At 44.9% G+C, this 20,947-nt stretch overlaps 1 protein-coding gene across 1 annotated transcript; it reads right to left on the bottom strand.

The window, feature by feature from the left end:
* Positions 1-9,890: 9,890 nt before the first annotated feature.
* On the bottom strand, positions 9,891-12,733 carry LOC119962427 (gamma-crystallin S-1). The gene is made up of 3 exons (XM_038790384.1): positions 12,711-12,733; positions 12,375-12,617; positions 9,891-10,227 (listed from the first exon to the last, which is right to left on the bottom strand). Exons 1-3 carry the CDS (start codon positions 12,717-12,719, stop codon positions 9,952-9,954), a joined length of 528 nt encoding a protein of 175 aa, XP_038646312.1. The 5' UTR covers positions 12,720-12,733; the 3' UTR covers positions 9,891-9,951.
* Between the last annotated feature and the right edge of the window lie 8,214 nt (positions 12,734-20,947).

Genomic DNA, 20,947 nt, shown 5'->3' with positions numbered 1-20,947 from the left:
TCTGATTGATCTTCTGAATTTACTGCAATAAAATACAGATTAAATTGTTGTTTAAACACACGCCAGTTGCTGTCCACATTAACATGAAATCTGAGACTCATTGGTGGCTTCAAGGACCCCATTCTTGCAGTCTTCAAAATCTTCAAATCTCTGTGGGCCTCTTGGCAGTCTTGTTTTTTTTTTCTCTCAGTGTTTAATGCCATGCAAGCCTGGTACATTGTAAAGTTCTTGTCGGAAGGCCTGATTTATATTAGAAGAACGCTTATAGCTAAAACTATAAGCAATTTATTTATTTATTTAAAATAAAATTTAATATAAATTTAGCGTACCCAATTCATTTTCATTTTCATTTTCATTTCATTTTTCCAAATAAGGGGCAATTTAGTGTGGCCAATCCACCTACCTTGCACATATTTGGGTTGTGGGGGTGAAACCCACACAAACACGGGGAGAATGTGCAAACTCCACATGGACAGTGACCCAGAGCCGGGATCAAACCTGGCACCTTAGCGCCATGAGGCAGTAATGCTAACCACTGCACCACCGTGCTACCCCTATAAGCGATTTATTAACATTAACTGCGGGTAAACTATATATAAACAACAGATGAATAACAGCAAGATCATGCACAAGTAACCTCTCGCTAGCTTCCTCCAGCCAGTCTGAAGGGGTCACCTGACTCTAACATTCACTTATATACTAGTGAGACTTCTAATGGTCTGTCAATGAATTACAACACAACGATGATACCACTACACCCACAAAGGCTAGCATCAGTCGGTTTTTCAATGGGGTGGAGGATAGATGTGATTGGTGTTCGAGTTGACTGGCGCACCATGCTCACATTTTCTGGTCGTGGTCAAAGTTTGTGGGTTTCTGCAGGTCCTTTTTAGATACTATGTTGGTAATTCTGGGCATTGGGTTGGAGCCTTGCCCACTTTTGGTAATTGTTTGGGGTTTCTGTGTGCAAGGACTCTGGACAAACGCTTGGGGCAAGGAGGCGGATCCTCCTGGGTTGTACGTCGACTACTGTCTCGGCGTAGCTGGGAGCCTTGATAGAGTTCTTGCACCTTGAGAACGTCAAGTTTACTGTGTGAGGGGCAGTTGAACAGTTTTCCTGTAGATGGCAGCCGTTTATAATGCACTTTAAAGAGTTGGTCATTGTTAACTGTTTAGGGGGGATCGGGTGGCTGGAAGAGGCTTAGTGGCTGGTGGTTGTATTGTTGTAAGGGGAAGTGGGGAGTTAGGTTGGTTCTTACTGTTGAGATGTTACTCTGTGTTATTGTATGCTTTGTATAAAAATTGTTCAAAACTATAATGATAATATTCCCCCAAAAATGTACAGCATGAGTTGGCAAGAGTTAACAAGAAAATAATCAATTGAAAGAACAGCTAATTGTACTTCTAGATAAAATGTAAAAGGAGTAAATAAACCTTCAGCATGATGAAAAAGTGAAGACAGGCTTGAACAGTAGGATGGAAGAACAGCAGAATAAAATCAAAGAGTTGAATTGCTAGAAAACCCAAGATGAAGCAACTGAACTTCACAAAGAAACAGAAAACCGGTTTGTGGTGATCCACTGTGTGCACCTGTATTAGGGGATGTAAGGTAGGACCTGCACTACAGGTTCCCCAGTAGCCCCTGCCGGCTAGCTCCGCCCACAAGGAGCCGTATAAATATGCATGACCTCCTCCTGATCAGCCATTTCGCCAGCTGCAGCAGTGCAATCTTTTGTGCAATTGATCGTGCATCAATTTATTACAGTCAGAGTTTTCTACATTATGGACATCAGGATCAAACCAGATCGCCGGCAGCTGGATCTGCACTTGCCAGACGCCAGAAAGAACTTTAATCAGTGGCTGGCCTGCATTGAGGCCTACATCAACGCTGCGACCCCCATGCCGATGGAAGCTCAGAAGATCCAAGTTCTATACTCCAGGTTGAGCTCCAGCATGTTCCCGTTGATCCAGGATGCCCCGAGTTACGCGGAAGCGATGGCACTCCTTAAAGAGAATTATGCTCAGAAGACAAACACACTCTTTGCAAGGCACGTACTGGCCACTCGCGTAGAACTACCTGGTGAGTCGATTTGAAGACTTCTGGCAGGCTCTCACCCCATTCGTACAGGTCTGTGACTGTCAGGCCGTCACGGCCACTGAACATTCCAATCTCCTCATGCGTGATGCATTCGTGACGGGGATTGCGTCGGACCCCATCCGACAATGACTGCTGGAAGGGGCCACGCTCGACCTAGCGGAGACGAAAGCTTTAGCACTCACCATGACGGTCGCATCTCGCAACATCCAAGCCTACCCCACTCGCCGCGCAGCCCACCCCTCCTACCCCTCCTGGGCCCCTACCCCCACTCACCATTTGTGGCCTCACGACCCTCAAGGTTGACACCCCCTCCCTCTTTGCCAATCTAACTGCGGATTGCAAGCCCATCGCCACCGGAGCAGACGGTACAGCGCCTAGGACAAGGCCTTCATCAGGACCGAAGTCCAGCGGCTGCTTTGGGAGGGCATTACCGAGGCCAGCAATAGCCCCTGGAGAGCCCAAGTGGTAGTGGTTAAAACTGGGGAGAAACACTGAATGGTCGTGGACTACAGCCAGACCATCAATCGGTACACGCAGCTCGATGCGTACCCCCTCCCTCGCATATCTGATATGGTTAATCAGATTGCACAGTACCGGGTCTTCTCAACGATTGACTTTACATCCGCCTACCACCAGCTCCCCATTTGTAAATTGGACCGTCCATATACCGCCTTCGAGGCAGACGGTCACCTCTATCAATTTCTTAGGGTTCCCTTCGGCGTCACTGACGGGGTCTCGGTATTCCAAAGAGAAATGGACCGAATGGTTGACCAGTACTGACTGCGGGCCACATTTCCGTACCTGGACAACGTCACCATCTGCAGCCACGATCAGCAGGACCACGACGCCAACCTTGCCAAATTTCTCCACACCGCCACTTTCCTCAACCTCACCAACAATAAAGAGACGTGTGTGTTCAGCACCAACCGCTTAGCCATCCTCGGCTACGTAGTCCAAAACGGACTCCTGGGGCCCGATCCCGACCGCATGCGCCCCCTCATGGAGCTTCCCCTCCCCCACTGCCCCAAGGCCCTCAAATGCTGTCTTGGGTTCTTCTCCTACTACGCCCAGTGGGTCCCAAACTACGCGGACAAGGCCTGCCCACCTATACAGTCCACTCAATTTCCCCTCACGGCCGAGGCACAACATGCCTTCGCCCGTATTAGAGCAGACATAGCCAAGGCCGGGATGCACGCAGTAGACGAGACACTGCCCTTTCAAGTAGAAAGCGACGCTTCAGATGTCGCCCTTGCCGCCACTCTAAACCAGGCAGGAAGACCCGTGGCATTCTTTTCCCGCACTTTTCATGCCTCTGAAATTCAACATTGATCTGTTGAAAAGGAGGCCCAGGCTTTCGTTGAAGCGGTGCGGCATTGGAGGCATTACCTGGTCGGTAGGAGATTCACTCTCCTCACTGACCAACGATCGGTAGCTTTCATGTTCAACAACACGCAGCGGGGCAAGATCAAAAATGATAAAATCTTGCGGTGGAGAATCGAGCTCGCCACCTATAATTATGAGATTTTGTATCACCCCGGCAAGCTGAATGAGCCCCCAAACGCCCTCTCTCGAGGTACATGTGCCAGAGCACAAGTAAACCAACTCCGTGCCCTTCACGACAGCCTTTGTCACCCGGGGGTCACTCGTACCACCTCGTCAAAGCCCGTAATCTGCCCAACTCCGTTGAGGAAGTACGGACAGTCACCAGGGACTGCCAGGTCTGTGCCGAGTGCAAGCCGCACTTCTACAGGCTGGACCGTGTGCACCTGGTGAAAGCGTCCGGACCCTTTGAACGCCTCAGTGTGGATTTCAAAGGGCCCCTCCCCTCCACCGACCGCAACACATATAACCTCAGTGTGGTCGATGAATTCTCCAGGTTCCCCTTCGCCATCCCATGCCCCGATATGACGTCTGCCACCGTCATCAAGGCCCTCAACTCCATCTTCGCTCTGTTCGGTTTCTCCGACTATATCTACAGTGACAGGGGATCCTCATTCATGAGTCAGTTCCTGCTCAGCCTCCAGCAGGACGACCAGCTATAATCCCCAGGGAAACGGGCAGGTAGAGAGAGAGAACGGGACGGTTTGGAGGGCCGTCCAGCTGGCCCTACGGTCCAGAAACCTCCCAGTCGCTCGCTGGCAGCAGGTCCTCCTGGATGCACAGCACTCCATACGGCCTCTACTGTGCACCGCCACAAATAACACACCCCATGAACGTGTTTTTACCTTCCCTAGGAAGTCCACATCCGGAGTGTCGCTCCCGACTTGGCTCGCAGCTTCATGATCGGTTCTTCTACGTAGGCATGTCCGACTCCACAAGGCGGACCCCTTTGTGGTCAGGGTACACGTGCTCCACGCCAACCCCCAGTATGCCTATGTGGAGTTCCCTGACGGCCGCCAGGATACAGTCTTGCTCAGGGGCCTGGCTCCCTCGGGTTCCACTCCCACACTTCCCCACCCATGCGCCACTCTCCCCTCCCCCGGCGCTCCCAGCATTAGCCCCACCAGGTCCATCCCTCCTTCCCCGGTCCACGCTAGAGGACGAGGAAGATTTTGGCACACTTCCGGAGTCATCCAACTACTGGCCAGCACCAACACCGCCAGCACCGTCATTGTCGACTCCACCACCGCTACGTCGCTCCCAGCGAACCGTCAAACCACCGGACTGACTTAACCTCTGACAGGCACCAGACTATAAGATGGACATTTCTTTTCCCCCTCCCCTCTGTAAATTATTAAATCTGTATATAGTTCTACGCCACCCCCGCTGGACTCATTTTTAACAGAGTGTGAATGTGGTGATCCACTGTGTGCACCTGTATTAGGGGATGTAAGGTAGGACCTGCCGGCTAGCTCCACCCACAAGGAGCCGTATAAATAGGCATGACCTCCTCCTGATCAGCCATTTCACCAGCTGCAGCAGGAGGCCACGCATCTGACTGTAATAAAGCCACAGTTGTACCAATCTGAGTTTTTCGTGCAATTGATCGTGCATCACGGTTGAAGGGCCTTCACATGCTACAAGGATCCCCAAGGTCAAAGTTCATTCCTCTAGTTTGCACATTGTACCCGTGTCTGCATGGTTTCACCCCTTCAAACCTAAAGATGAGCACGAAAGGTGGATTGGCCACACTAAATTGCCCCTTAATTGGAAAAAAAATAATTGGGTACTCTAAATTAAAAGAAAAAGTTACTTCCTCTGGAGAATTACGAAGAAAAGCTAAGCGTGTTTAATGTCACTCCGAATGAACTGATGAACCAGTTGGCAGAGATGACTCAAAAATGTTCAATATTCCTGGAGGAAAACAAGAGGTCCGAGAAAGAGACTACAGAACTAGCTGAATGATGTGGAGATACCGGTGTTGGACTGGGGTGGGCACAATCAATGAAATGAAATTTGCTTATTGTCACAAGTAGGCTTCAAATGAAGTTACTGTGAAAAGCCCCTAGTCGCCACATTCCGGCATCTGTTCGGTGAGGCTGATACAGGAATCGAACCGTGCTGCTGGCCTGCCTTGGTCTGCTTTCAAAGCCAGCGATTTAGCCCTCTTACAACACCAGGTTAAAGTCCAACAGGTTTGTTTGGAGTCACAGGCTTTCAGAGCGCAACTCCTTCATCAGGCGAGTCACCTGATGAAGGAGCTGCGCTCCAAAAGTTAGTGACTCCAAGCAAACCTGTTGGAATGGAAAAGCGGCAGCATTGAAAGGAAAATCCATGCAGCATTCCAAACTGAGTGAGTTGCAGAATCCCGACAGTGCAAAAGGAGGCCATTCAGCCAATCGAGCCTGCACCCGTCCTCTGAAAGTGCATCCTATCTAGGCCCACTCCTCCGCCCCATCTCCGTAACCCCACCTAACCTTCACATCTCTCTACTCTAAGGGGCAATTTAGCATGGCCAACCACCTAATTTGCATATCTTTGGACTTTGTGAGAAAACCGGAGCACCCGGAGGAAACCCATGCAGACACGGGGAGGGCGTGCAAACTCCACACAGACAAGGCCTGAATTCAACCCTTGTCCCTGGTGTTGTGAGGTAGCAACCTGATGTTGTGAGGTAACCACCGTGCCACCCCAAGTGGGCAATGCACGGTTACAGAACTGAAATAGGTTAAGATGTTGCCAGAGGCAGACCTGGCCAACAGGGATGATTTAGCACACTGGGCTAAATAGCTGGCTTGTAAATCAGAACATGGCAGCAGCGTGGGTTCAATTCCCATATCGGCCTCCCCGACCAGTAGCCGGAATGTGGCAACGAGGGGCTTTTCACAGTAACTTCATTGAAGCCCACTCGTGACAATAAGCGATTGTTATTATTAAAACCAAGTTGAAAGACGAGGACAAACATCTGCTGCAGATGGAGAAACAGAAAACAGAAATGTAAGTCTGACACTGAAGATAAAGAAACTCTGGGGGCGAAATTCTCCCCCCCCACGACGGGTGGGAGAATAGGGGGAGGGCCTTCCCGACTTTTTTGACGCCCTCCCGCTATTCTCCCCCCCCCCCCCCCCGCCGAAATCCCGACAAGAATCGCTGCCGTCGTTTTTTTACGGCCGGCAGCGATTCTCAGCTGTTAGAAGGGCCGAAGTCCCAGCCCTTTACGACCTTTTTACGAACGGCAAACACACCTGGTCCTGCCGTTCGTAAAAACGTCGTGACAAACTCGCAAAAAATAACCATGGCACCGATTGGCACGGCTGTACCACGGCCGTGCCAAGGGTGCCATGGGCCCGCGATCGGTGGGCACCGATCGCGGGCAGCGGGCCCGATGCCCGCGCACTATTTGTCCTTCCGCCGCCCCGCAGTATCAATACGCGGGGCGGCTGAGGGGCAACCCGGCCCGCGCATGCGCGGGTTTCGCGCAAAAACACGATGACGTCACCCGCGCATGCGCGGGTGGAGTCTTCCCACCTGCGCATGCGCGGCTGACGTCATATGACGCGTCAGCCGGCGCTAACTCCGGCAAGCGGGCTTAACGATTTTCGTTAAGCCCGACTTGTCAGAGCCTCCGACGTCGGGCTGCTAGCCCCGACGGGGGACCAGAATCGGTCCCCCGTCGGGAAGGGGCGCGCTGCCATAAAACCCGCCCGGGTTTTACGGCAGTTTTACGATTTCTCCCGTTTTGGGAGAATTTCGCCCTGGATACCTCAAATTTGCTGAGAATCATTGTCTTGTTAAAAAATTACATGGTTGAAAGCAAAATCAAGAACCTAAAATATCAAGAAAAAGTTGAACCATTGCAAGAGAAAATAAAAGTTCTCACAGAGGAGTGAGACAACTAACAGAAGTAAAATTTCAGAATGTGAGTCTGAAAAATAGTTCACAGGAATTAGTTCTGTTGAGGAGAACTTTTGTGTATAGAACCAACTTTGACATACAGAGGATGAGTTTGCTGATGAAATATTAGAACTTAGTTATAAATCTTCTGATCTCACCCGGTTTGGGAATCATCGCAGGTGGACAAACAATTTAACGGACCATTGAAAGATCCGTTGGCCTCAGGTTGAAATTTCCAGTCCCGGGGTGAGGATTGGAATATCTCTCCCATAATGAAATTCAAGTATCAGAAGCGGGATTCCATGAAATGGGCGCGATGGCACGACGGCATCTCTGACCCCGCAGGGGATTGGAGAATCCCGCCCAGAGATTTGTGTGGTGGAAAATGGTTAACTTGGAACTAAAGATTGCAATGTTGTAACGACTGTATCGACAATGTTGTGACGACAAGATTGTATCGACTTTGTGGAAGGTGTAGTATAAGGATATTCAGCCTAGTCAGTGTTAATGTGGGACTGGGCAAAACGTACCCCCCACATTTTGATTTAGAGAGTCACATAGAACATACAGTGCAGAAGGAGGCCATTCGGCCCATCAAGTCTGCACCGACTCATTCAAGCCCTCACTTCCACCCTATCCCCATAACCCAATAACCCCTCCCAACCTTTTTGGTCACTGCAGGCAATTTATCATGGCCAATCCACCTAACCTGCACGTCTTTGGACTGTGGGAGGAAACTGGAGCACCCGGAGGAAACCCACGCAGACACGGGGAGAACAAGCAGACTCCACACAGACAGTGAGCCAGCAGGGAATTGAACCTGGGACCCTGGCGCTGTGAAGCCACAGTGCTATCCACTTGTGCTACCATGCTGCCCGAATGAGGGTTGACACGAGCTGCAGCTGCTTATAAGCTCTCCACTCAACACACACTCGTATTCCAGTCAGGAAGATGGCACAAAGGAGTCCAGCATTTGGTATGTTGTTAGAGCTGCACTTATCCAGGCAAGTGGAGAGTATTCCATTACATTCCTGACTTGTTCCTTGTGGATGGTGTACAGTCTTTGGGGAGTCTGGAGGTGATTCAGTCACTGCAGGGTTCCTAGCCTCTGGCCTGCTCTTGACTCCACAGTATTTATATGGCTCATCCAGTTCAGTTTCTGATCAATGGCAAAGCACAGAATGTTGATAGTGGGGAATTTAGTGAAGTTAATGCCATTGAATGTTAAGGGGAAATGGTTAGATTATTTTTTAATGGAGATGGTCATTGCCTGGCATTTGTGTGACGTGAATTTCACTTGTCACTTGTCAGCCCAAGCCTGAATATTGTCTCGATCTTGGTGCATTTACACATGGGCTGTTTCAGTGGCTGAGGAGGCGCAAATGGTGCAGAACATTGTATAAACGTCAACGAACATCCCCACATTTGACTTTATATTGGAAGGAAGATCATTTATGAAACAGCTGAAGATGGTTGGTCCGAGGACACTAGCCTGAGGACCCCTGAACTGATGTCTTGGGGCTGAGATTATTGACCTCTGACAACCGGAACCATCTGTCTTTGTGCCAGGTATGATACCGGCCAGTGGGGAGTTTCCACCCTGATTTCAATTGACTCCAGCTTTGCCCAGGCTCCTTAATTCCACACTCAATCAAATGCTGCCTTGATGTCAACGGCAGTCACTCTCACCTCATGACTTACTAATAGGCTAGCTGTTTCAAAATAACCGACAAACATTGACAAAATAATGCAGAAATCTAATAGTTTCTGCCTGTTAACATCAAAATAAATGGAAGATGTAGGATTTATATGATTTTATAACTAAATTGTTTATCTTTTATAATCAGTCATTGTGCCACGCATACAAATATACCTTTATGAAGTAATAAACCACAATTATTCTATAAGCATTTTAAAAATTCTATTTGTGGTCCGATTTAAAATTTTCCAATATTCCAGTTGGCCAGCACTAGTTTTCTATTGATATCACTTGTTCCTTGTGATATCATTTGAAGAGAATAAGTGAATCATCAAAGAACCAGGATATAAAGCAGCATGTGAGTGGCAGCCAGTTAGCAGTGTCGGGATTTCTGCTGTTGCTGTGAGCACCGGTTGTTGAATTACCAGGGTCTGTTGAGCTGTCTTGTAATATGTATTTAATGTGTATTTATCAGTTGGGGCTTGGCCCCTGCCCTTCCTCATTCAGTTAATGGTTTAGCTTGTTGATTTTTTAAAAATTGCTGATTTGACCCATTTTGTTTTACTCAAAAGAATAAATCAAACCTACCTATAGCTAGGTTCTGTGCACGAGATTGACGAGTTTGTGGAAAGGAACCCAAAATGCCACACTCATTGTCTATCTGAACAGCTGTCAGAATTAATAGTCACTGTTGCAGAATCTCCTGGTGTTATCTATTTCAAATTTTATGGGAAATACCATTTTCTCAATTCTTGCAGTCTCAAGATTATAAAATCTGGAGTGTCAGAGACACAAAAACACAATGCAATGAAAAATCAGTTCTGCTGATAGCACCTTTATTATGCTTTGCAATATTTCAGCATTGGAAAACAACAAAAAATTAGAAATCCCTCATGCGTCTGAAAGATCCGATAGTTGAGTTGTAGCCGCCCCAGTCACTGTATCTCCTGTATTCACCGGGTCTCATGAAGTACTGTCGGCCTCTGTAGTTGGGATGTTCATAGAAGATCCAGTAACCGTCCATCACTTGGCAGGAGTGGATGTCACGGTAACGGAAACGATCGTAGACAGATGGACAGTCCTCCATAAATTCCATCATCTGTCCTCCAAAGTCGGGCCTCTCATAAATCCTCATTTTATAGGAGCCACCCCTGTACTGTAATATAAAATATAAATCAGTCTTTATGTAGTAGCATAATATATACATATGATACATAAGTGTATGATATGTATTGAAATGAAATGAAAATCGCTTATTGTCACGAGTAGACTTCAATGAAGTTACTGTGAAAAGCCCCTAGTCGCCACATTCCGGCGCCTGTCCGGGGAGGCTGGTACGGGAATCGAACCGTGCTGCTGGCCTGCTTGATAAGCCAGCGATTTAGCCTTGTGAGCTAAACCAGCTCATAATATTTTATAATATTGAACAGCACTTTAGAAGAAGAAATATGAACCACTACTTTACTTGACATATATTAATGGATTGGACTTGGGTCTATGGGGCACATGATCCAAAGCTTGCAATTATAGTAAACTGTGAGGACAATAGTGATGGCCATCAAGAGGACATAGGTAGTGAAACGGTTGGACATGTGGCATATGAAATTTAATGCAGAGACATGAAAGTCATACACTGTGGATGGAAGAGTGTGAAAGGCAATATAAACCTAAGGGAATAATTCTAAAGGAGCTGCAGGATCTGATTTGGAAGTTTATGAGTACGAATTGTAGAAGCACTCAGCAGGTTGAGCAAGCAGCTAAAAGGCAAACAGGATTTGAGGCATTATACATCATGGCATACAAAGCAAGGAAATTGTGGTGAACCTTGATAAACACTGCTTTTGCTTCAATTGGAGAATTGTGTCCAATTCTGGACACCACTGGTGAGATTCTCTGGCCCGCCGGTGGCGTGTTTCTCAGTGGCAGGAGGAAGCCTGGTGGCGTGGCTTCTGGTCCCACCGCTGCCAATAGGATTTCCCAATGAATCCATCCCACACTGCCAGGAAATCCATGGCAGGGGTGCGCCGTCAATCGGACCGGAAAATTTTGCCGCCGTGAACAGCCAGAAAATCTAACCCCGCATTTTTAGGAAGGCTTTGGAGAGGGTGCAGAAAAGATTTGCAAGAAATGTTCCGGGGATGAAGCACTTTTTATGAATGCTGAGGCTGCAGAAGCTGCAGTTGAGAAAGAATTGATAAAGTTCAGAATCATGAGGTGCGCAGACAGAGTAGATAGCGAGAAATTGTTCCCATCGGTGGAATGGTTGAGGGCACAGATTTTAAGTGGTTCTCAAAAGAGCCAAAGGCGTCATGAGCAAAACATTTCTACACAACAAATGCTTAAAGTCTGGAATGGTGCTGAAATAATTGTGAAGACAATTTAATTGTGGCTTTTAAAAAGGAGTTGAGCAATTTGTAGGCCTATACCGAAGAACAGGGAGAGGCATGAGCCGCATTCTTCTTGCAGACAGTCACATGACCTTGATGGGCTGCAACCATTCTCTGATTTTATGATTTTAAATATGCCTGCCTACATGTATAGTGAAGGTAGAACTGAAAAAGCATTTGGAAAAAGATTATGTGCCATTCACTGAATGTCTTTAATTGCTGCAAAGCTGGCAGCAACAATGCTGAGAATTTACAAAGATAAAACACAAAACATTTGAGTATATTGTCAGTCAACCCTGTGCAGATCATAAGTGAAATTATATCTGGATTGTTGCTGCTGCACCTTGGTACTTCTTTACCAAAACATCACTGATGCAGTCGAGAGCTTTCAGGGAAAAGTGGTAATAATTTCATTGACAAACGGTCCTTTCAGTAAAATATTGAAGACCTTAGGCACAATGCACCCATCGCACTCTCCGTGCCAATGTGAGCAAAATCATCACTGGATATCCAGTCGAATATACCAAGAGTTTGAGAAGCACACACGAGCACAATAAATGATCCCGCAGCATTTAAACCATGCTTTTTCTGTGTACAGATTGTAAATTCACGACTAATTTAAAACATGTGCAACCAAGGTTTTTAGTTCTATCTTCCAAATTTTGGATGTTTCTTGCTGAATTTGAATTTATTTCAAACAGTTGAAATAGCACAAGCGGAATAACAAAAATATGAATTTGACACTAATAGCAGGAAAAAGGAGATTGATTATACTTCAATTAATATAAAAAGCATAATTAATGAAGTGGTTGGGAACAAATTGAAGGAAATAGCAGTAAATTATTGATGGGTAACAAATATAAATCATTTCAGAAAATCATCTGAAACTGATAATGAACATGACATTATTACTTACGTGTGGGTAGGAGCGACATGACCTGATACATTCATTGAATCCCATCCAGCGCTGGTAGTCAGGATATTCTCCCCTGGTCAGAACATACTGGTATCCCATGTAATTGGGTTTCTCATAGGCCACCCACCAGTCACTCTCAACACGGATGGAGTTACAGCGGCTGAAGTAAGGGGACAGGTCAGCACAGTCACTGCTGCACTCATAGTGCCGACCCTGGAAGTTCCTATCCTCGTAAAAGATAATCTGTGGGGAATAAAATGACACAAACAAATTGGTAATTTTACACGTGTATCAAACATTATCAGAAAATGTGGAAAATATGAGAATTGACCTTACCTTGCCCATTTTGAGTGTCACAGTCAGACAACTACCTGAACATTGCACTGTTTCATGCAGCTCGATATTTATACGCTGGACTGAAACGCCACTGTAGAGAATACTTTTGTTATTCTAATAGATTCAACAGAGTATATCAGCAAAAAAACAAATTAGAAAAAAACTATAGTCAGTGCTGCCAAAATCCCCTTATTCAGGTTTATAGATAGGGCACTGATTCTCTTTATTCTGCTATGATGCTGTTTTAATTGTTCTGTAAATATTTCAAAAGCCTGGAATCTAAAGTACATTTATGTTGAGTCAAATAAAGGTATTGTAACCGCAATAGTGGCCTTCATTCGTCAGTAGCCACAGCACTATAGGATCCAGTGAGAAACAACAGCGAGAACATTTTGGGCACGGTGCCCCAATCGCAGTTATTTGAAGTGCCAAACAGGGTCATCTGTTTTCCCACCAGAAATACGCAGAGTAGGTAAATGATGATGTCTACCTCTGATGTGCACTGATTTGAAAAATAACCTGCCATTTGTTTTTACTAATTCATGGGACGTGGGCATTTCTGGCTGGGCCAGCATTTATGGCCCATTCCTAATTGCCCTTGAACTGAATAGCTTGCTGGGCCATTTCAGAGGGCGTTTAAGAGTCAACCACGTTGCTGTGGATTTGGAGCCACATATAGGCCGGTCCAGGTAAGGATGGCAAATTTTCTTCCCTGAAGGACATTAGTGAACTAGATGGGCTTTTACGACAATCTACAGTGGTTTCATGGTCACCATGAGACTTTTTAATTCCAGATTTCTTTCATTGAATTCAAATTTCAACATCTGATGTAATGGGATTCAAACCCAGATCCCCAAAGCATTACACTGGGTCTCTGGATTACCAATTCATTGATAATACCACTAAACCACCACCTCCACACTGAATGTGTTAATATCCCTGTGAAATGCACATAGCTTAACATGCATCCAGCTGCACAAGGATCTGTAATATGCCTTTGAGTGATTGCAGCATGACATCAATAGAAGGGAAGTATGTCATGCAGTTTAAGTTTCGCTTTTGCATTTCAGCAGAGCATGCACACACACAGCCCAGCTCTGACTTTCCATCCATGTATATATATGTTTTTTATGTACCTAGTCTAAATAAATGAACCCACAACTTGTTTCCCCAATCCCTGATAAGTGAGTTGTGCCTTTCTATTGTTATAAAGACATGGCACAAGGTTCTCCCTCACCTTTGCTATTTAAACTCATCACATTTTAGGTGAGGTGCTTTTGACTTTCTATTTGCTGCTGAGGTGTAAGTGGAAGCATTGCTTTGTTGTAGGGGTTAAAGGTGCTTCTTTCGGTCTGAAGCGAGTGCTAATGGACTTTTGGAAGAAGCGATGTTGAATGGAACAGCAACTCTCTTCTCTATCTGTGACCATCGTGGGAACGATAATTGAAATCTACAAAGGCTGCAGAGGAAGATGGAACAGAGGCTGTGGAGAAGAGAGGTCGTTCACAGAGGAAGGATGATGTCTCTCAGAAGGAGGCTGTACCACTAAAGGTCTTCAGAGAGAACTTCTCATACCTGTGTCGGCATTCAAAGAGACTGGCTGTGCTGGTGCAAGGAACACAGAACATTAGTGCAGATGTAGCAAACTATTCGGAAGGCAAATGGCATGTTGCCTTTTTTTACAATGGGATTCGAGTGCATGAATAAAAAAAGTCTTGCTAAAGCTGTACAGGGTTTTGATTAGACCACATCCGGAGTATTATGCGCAGTTTTGGTCTCCACATTTAAGAAAATCAATATTTACTTTGGAGGTGGTGCAGCAAAGGTTCACTATATTGACCCTGGAGTGAGGGGGTTGTCTTTTGATGACAGGCTGAGTAAATTATGCTCATATTAGACAAAGAACAAAAAATTACAGTACAGGAACAGGCCCTTTGGCCATCGAAACCTGCACCGGCCATACTGCCCGTCTGAACGAAAACCCGCTCACCTTTCGGGGACAATATCCCTCTATTTCCATCCTATTCGTGTATTTCTCAAGACGCACCTTAAAAGTCACTATCGTCCCTGGTTCCACTACCTCCCCCGGCAGTGAGTTCCAGGCTCCCACCACCCTCTGTGTAAAAAGCTTGCCTTGTACATCTCCTTTAAACCTTGCCCCTCGCACCTTAAACCTATGTCCCTTTGTAATTGGTTCTTCCACCCTGGGAGTTTGGAAGAATGAGAACATTGAAACTTACAAAACTCTGAGGAAAGTTAGACAAGGGAGGTGCTGAGCGATTGTTTCCATAGTTAGGGAATCGGTGCACAGTCTCAGGATAAGAGGCCAATCATTTAGGCTTCAAATGAGGAGAAATCTCTTCACTGAAAGGGTTGTGAATCTTTGGATTTCTCTACCCCAGAAGGTTGCGAATGTTCCATAGAAACATGAAACATAGAATATAGAAGCAGAAGGAGTCCATTGTGGCCCTTCGAGCCTGCTCCGCCATTCATTATGATATTTGCTGATCATCAAGTTCAATACCCTGATCCCGCCTTCCCCCCATTATCCCTTGATCCCTTTAGCCCCAAGAGCAAAATCAAATTCATTCTTAAATTACACAACATTTGGGCCTCAACTACTTTCTGTGGTAGCGAATTCCATAGACTCACCACTCTCTGGGTGATGAAATTTCTCCTCACCTCACCCTATATCCTCAAACAATGACTCCAAGATCTGGACTCCCCCATTATCAGGAAAATTCTTTCTGATTCTACCTTGTCTAATCCTGTTAGAATTTTGCAAGTTTCTATGAGATCCCCTCTCACTCTTCTAAACTCCAGTGAATATGATTCTAATGAATTTAGTCTCTCCTCATATGACAGCCCCGCCATGCCAGGGGTTAGCCTGGTAAACCTTTGCTGCACTCCCTGCATTGCAAGAACATCCTTTCTCAATAAGGACACCAAAACTGCACACAATACTCCAGGTGTGGCCTCACCAATGCCCTATTGGGCTGAATGACCTCCTTCTGCACTGTAAATTCTATGATTCTATACAATTGCAGTAAAACATCTCTATTCCTATCTCCCATAATTCTCCTCCTTTGCAGTGTCGATTTAGGGATCCTTGGGTTCTTCCTCCCCCACACAAACACCTTGATCATTTTGTTTATTTTCTGGAAAAAGGCCTTGGAGATGAAGTTCGGTATGGATCGCCAGAATGTGGCGACGAGGGGCTTTTCACAGTAACTGTATTGAAGCCTACTTGTGACAATAAGTGGTTATTATTGCATTATTTCATGTGTCTGAATTAGGCTCGTAGTCTTACAGTTGAAGTAGATGCTTTATTTGTATGAGTTTGTTCTCTCTACAGCACTTATACTATGTTACATCTGAGCTGCCTGTCAGTGTCCTGCTCACCAAGAGTGTCTTCACTTCTTGTTGTCTATATATATATATATATATATACATGTATATATATACACCTCTGGTGCGCCCTCTAGTGGTTACTTAGTTGTGGTGTATTTACATTAACCCCTTGTGTATATACAGTGATGCATATCACTACATCCCCCTTTTTTCCTTTTACATATTTTCTGTACTTTGTTGAAGAAAATTGTACAAAACAGGTAGATAAATGATGATATGTACAAGTTGTGATGATATTGATGATTATACAAAGCCAATTAATATTTATGAGTCCAACTTTATGAATTTATTCTGTTGATTTTTTTTCTGTTGTCAACGTGGTGATATTTATATTGTAATTTCTTTGCGAATGTCGTCAGTGTTCTTGTTTTTAAGTTAGCAACAAATCATCACAAGATGTTCGAATGGTCGAACCACTGATGCTGACTGATGTGGACTTTTCTCTGTGCTTGTGATTTAGTGTGTCATCTGCCTTGAAAGCTGGTGTGCTTGTTTGTTCCGGAGCAAATGTGAATTTGTGAGATTCGTTGTCCTGCCATGGTGTGTTTGTAGTCTTGTCATTGTTTTGGAGTGTGCTGTTGCATTGTCCTTCATGTGCAGAGTTGTACCATGTTTTACAGGTCGTTATTGTTGTTGTTCTTGTTTTTTCTGTTTTTGTTGTTTTGTTATTGTTCTTGTTGTTTTTGTCATGCTTGTTGTTGCTGTTGTTGCCTTTGTTATGCTTCTTGTTGTTGATTGTGTTGTTGTTCTTGTAGTTTTTGTTGTTGTGCTTGTAGTTTTTGTTGTTGTTCTTGTGTTTCTTGGTGTTTTTATTGTTGCTGGTGTTCTTGTTTCTGTTGTGCTTCTTGTGGTTTTCGTTGTTCTTGTTGCGCTCAATGACTTCCATGTGGATAATTTGAGTCTCCTTTGTGGTATCTGATGTTTCATTGAGCGTTTCTTCTTGAGGATTGTGAGAATGATCTGATGTTGCATTGATCTTGGTGACATGAGTCATTTGTGGTTGATTTGATTCCTCTTCTTTGATTCTGTGGTGCTCCTCTTCTGGAGTCATATCTGGTTGATCTGCTTCATCTTTAATCTCTTGGTGCTCCTCTTCTGGAGTCAACATTGTCAATATTTCATTTTCTTGTAGGTTGGCAAGGGTAGATGAGATTTTAATTGTTGCAGTCTCACTAGACTCATGAGTGGTTGTGCTTTGATTGTTAAGTTATTTTGTACAGACGAGCTGAGATCTGTCAGTCTCACTGTGATCTTGCACATCTTGTATGGGAATTGTGATTTCTACATCACTTGTCTCACATACAGTGGGTAGACTTACATTGTCTAATTGTTGATTGTGTGAGCTTGGTAGACTTTCATAGTCTTCTTCTGTCTGTTCAGATACGGTGGGTGGACCTTCATGGTCTTGTTCATGCATGGATTTCACTATGGAGTCTTGAGTTGTTTCCATTTTGGAGTCTGTGAACGAGCTCTTTGTAGAGGCTTTTGTCGCTCTCTCTGTGGTGTCTTTCATCGCTCTGTGTGTGAAGTCATGCAGTGTTCTCTCTGTGGAGTTGAACTATGCTCTCTCAATGGAGTCAGTCAGTACTCTTTGTGTGACGTTGTTTTCTTCTTGGGTATTTGACAGGTTGCTGTCATCAATGTATCGAGAATCTGCCATTGCATCATGGTATTGGATTCATCTACCATGAGTAGAGTCGTGTTGAGCTTTTCAACCGCGTCGCTGACACTATGATTAGCATATCCGAATAACTCAGCCATGTCTAAGTAGTATTTTTTGATAAACAAATCATCTTCTTTGGTTTTGGATTTGTCATTGTGCTCTTCACTTTGGATGGTGCAAACTGCTTGTTCCAGGGTGCTGCAAAAATTATTTTCAACTGCTGGTAGAAATTCAGGCAATGTTGTACCTTTTGAGGTTGAATTCTTTTGGGTTTGTAGCTTTAAAACTCTTATTTTTAATTTTCGTGCAGTGTTGCCTTCAGTGGGCGAGGTCTAAGTCATCTGACATCATGGCCCTCGTGACATAAATCACAGGAATCAATTGCGCATGCACAAATCGATTTTTCTTCACTGTACGCTTTTTCGTAAACTACGCATGCGCGGGTTGCTCATGCGCAGTTCCATCGTCGAACTGTGTGCTCTTTCTGTCCAAAACCTCTTTTTTCAATTGTGCATGCGCAGAACGATCTGCATCCAAAACAGCTGTTTCCAACTGCACATGCGCGGCTTCAGTTTACTACGAATGCGCAGACTCAGATTTGCGTCTTTCGTTCCGCGGGCAGTTTAAAATGTGCTCAAATGTCATTTTAACTTCTTGAGACCCGTGGAAAATAACTTTATCAGCATTTTTTCTTGTTAAAAACTTAAAGTTTTTTTTCTCTTGCGATTTGCTCTTGTCAATCGCGATTTCCAACGTTAAACCTTTCTGTTCTGATAATAATTGTTTGAGTTTTGCATCACTCATTCCCTATGCCATTTGGTCTCCAAGCATTGAATGTTTTAAAGCAGCATTGTTACTGGTGTTACAGTGATCTTCAAGTAATTAAAGCAGTTATAGATTTCTCTAGCTTCATATCCTGCTAGTAGAAGTGCTATTTTCATTTCTTCTGAGGGTGTACTCAACTCATTAGCTATGATATATAGTTCGAACATTTGTAGATAAATTTTTCATCTATGACTTAAATTACCGATTGTTTTCAGCTACGGTGGAGTTCCAACGAGTTTCATCGACTCAGCGAAGTCTCACCACATACGAGTTTTCTTCTGTTTTCGCTCTTGCTTTGTCTGCATTTTGTGTAACCTTCTAGTACAGGTTCTGAAGTCTCCTGGTACCATGTATTATTCCTTGTGTCTGAATAAAGCTCGTAGTCTTACAGTTGAAGTAGATGCTTTATTTGTATGAGTTTGTTCTCTCTCCAGATTGTACTATGTTACATCTGAGCTGTCGATCTGTGTCTTGCTCACCAGCTGCCGTTCCTGTGAAGAATGTCTTGACTATATATAGACATCTCTGGTGCTCCCTCTAGTCGTTACTTAGTTAACATAGAACAGTACAGCACAGAACAGGCCCTTCGGCCCTCGATGTTGTGCCAAGCAATGATGACCCTACTCAAACCCACCTATCCACCCTATACCCATAACCCAACAACCCCCCCCCCCCCCCCCCCAACCTTACTTTTTAGGACACTACGGGCAATTTAGCATGGCCAATCCACCTAACCCGCACATCTTTTGGACTGTATGGTGTATTGTGGAAAAATACAGTTGTGGTGTATTTACATTAACCCCTTGTGTATATACAGTGATGTATATAACTACCATTATTACTATTATTATCTAAACAGGAAGAGAAACCACGGCAGTACATTCATCTTGATCGTCCCCTCCAAGGAGAGTGGGAGTTCATCCCATCTCTGTAGGTCCTTTTTTACTTCTTCCGCCAGACTGGTCAGATTCCACTTGTGGATCCGTGTCCAGTCACGGACTATCTGGATCCCCAGGTAGCGGAATTTGTTTAGGACTAGTTTGAATGTTAGTCCCTCCAGCTCTGTTCCTCCCCTGTTCGGGTTCACCGGAATGCTTCACTCTTGCCCAGGTTGAGTTTGGAGCCCGAGAAGACTCTGAACTCTTCCAGGAGCTGCCTGACTGCTTTCAGTCTGTTCTGAAGGGACCGAAATGTAGAGAAGCGGGTCAACCACATAGAGTGAAACTCTGCTCATTTTTGTTAATCATTATGAAATATCTTTTGTTGGCTCCTTGTACGAGTTGTTACTGCAACACTTTTACAGTTATAGATTTTATAACCAGATGTACAGGCGATAAAAAAGCTACCCTGTTCATTGCTTATTTACCTTGGAACTTGAACACTTATTTACGGTACTTCCATTGAAGAATTAACTGTTTTGGAGTTTATAAAGCCACAAGCGGGAGGGAGGTGGGGAAAGTGGGGGAATAGTAAGGGAAGTTAAGATGGTCCAACTGGGACTTCCTTAATGGTGGATATACATGTATTGGAAGCAATTCCCAGAAGGCTCACTGTGTTGATTCCTGGCATGAAGGAATTATCTTATGAGGAAAGGTGGAACAGGTTTTGATCTGCGCACAATGGAGTTTAGAAGAATGAGAGGTGATGTTATTGGAACGTATAAGATTCTGAGGGGGCTTGACAGGGTGGATACTGAGAGGATGTTTCACCTTGAGGATGAACCTAGTTTACAAATAGGGTGGCGATGAAGAGCAATTTCCTTTTTCAGAGGGTCATGTGTCTTTGGAATTCTCTTCCTCACCCACCACGGAGACTGGGTCACTGAATATATTCTAGGTGGAGTTAGATGGATTTCTGTATTAACAAGGGAGGCGAGGAATTGTGGGGGACAGACAGACAGAAAAGTGGAGTTAAAGCCATTATCAGGTCAGCCCTGATCTTACTGAATGGCTGATCAGGCTTGTGGGGCCAAATAAGCGATTTCTTATGAAATGAAAATAGCTTATTTTCACAAGTAGGCTTCAAATTAAGTTACTGTGAAAAGCCCCGAGTCACCACATTCCGGCGTCTGTTCGGGGAGGCTGTTACGGGAATTGAACCGTGCTGCTGGCCTGCCTTGGTCTGCATTGTATCTTATTAAATGTTTGAGATGGGGCTTTACACACCTTTCCATGAGGAATAGACCATTCAGCTCCTTGAAGAACTCTGAAGAAGAGTCAGGCAGACTCGAAACGTTGATTCTGTTTCTCTCTCCCCAGATGCTGCCAGACCTGCTGAGGTTTTCCATCAGTTTCTGTTTTTGTTTCCGATTTCCAGTATCCGCAGTGTTTTGATTTTA

The sequence above is a fragment of the Scyliorhinus canicula genome, chromosome 2 (assembly GCF_902713615.1).
Source record: "Scyliorhinus canicula chromosome 2, sScyCan1.1, whole genome shotgun sequence".
In the NCBI taxonomy this organism is placed as follows: domain Eukaryota; kingdom Metazoa; phylum Chordata; class Chondrichthyes; order Carcharhiniformes; family Scyliorhinidae; genus Scyliorhinus; species Scyliorhinus canicula.
The sequence above is the reverse complement of the archived record's forward strand: the minus strand, read 5'-3'. Positions and strand labels throughout refer to the sequence as shown.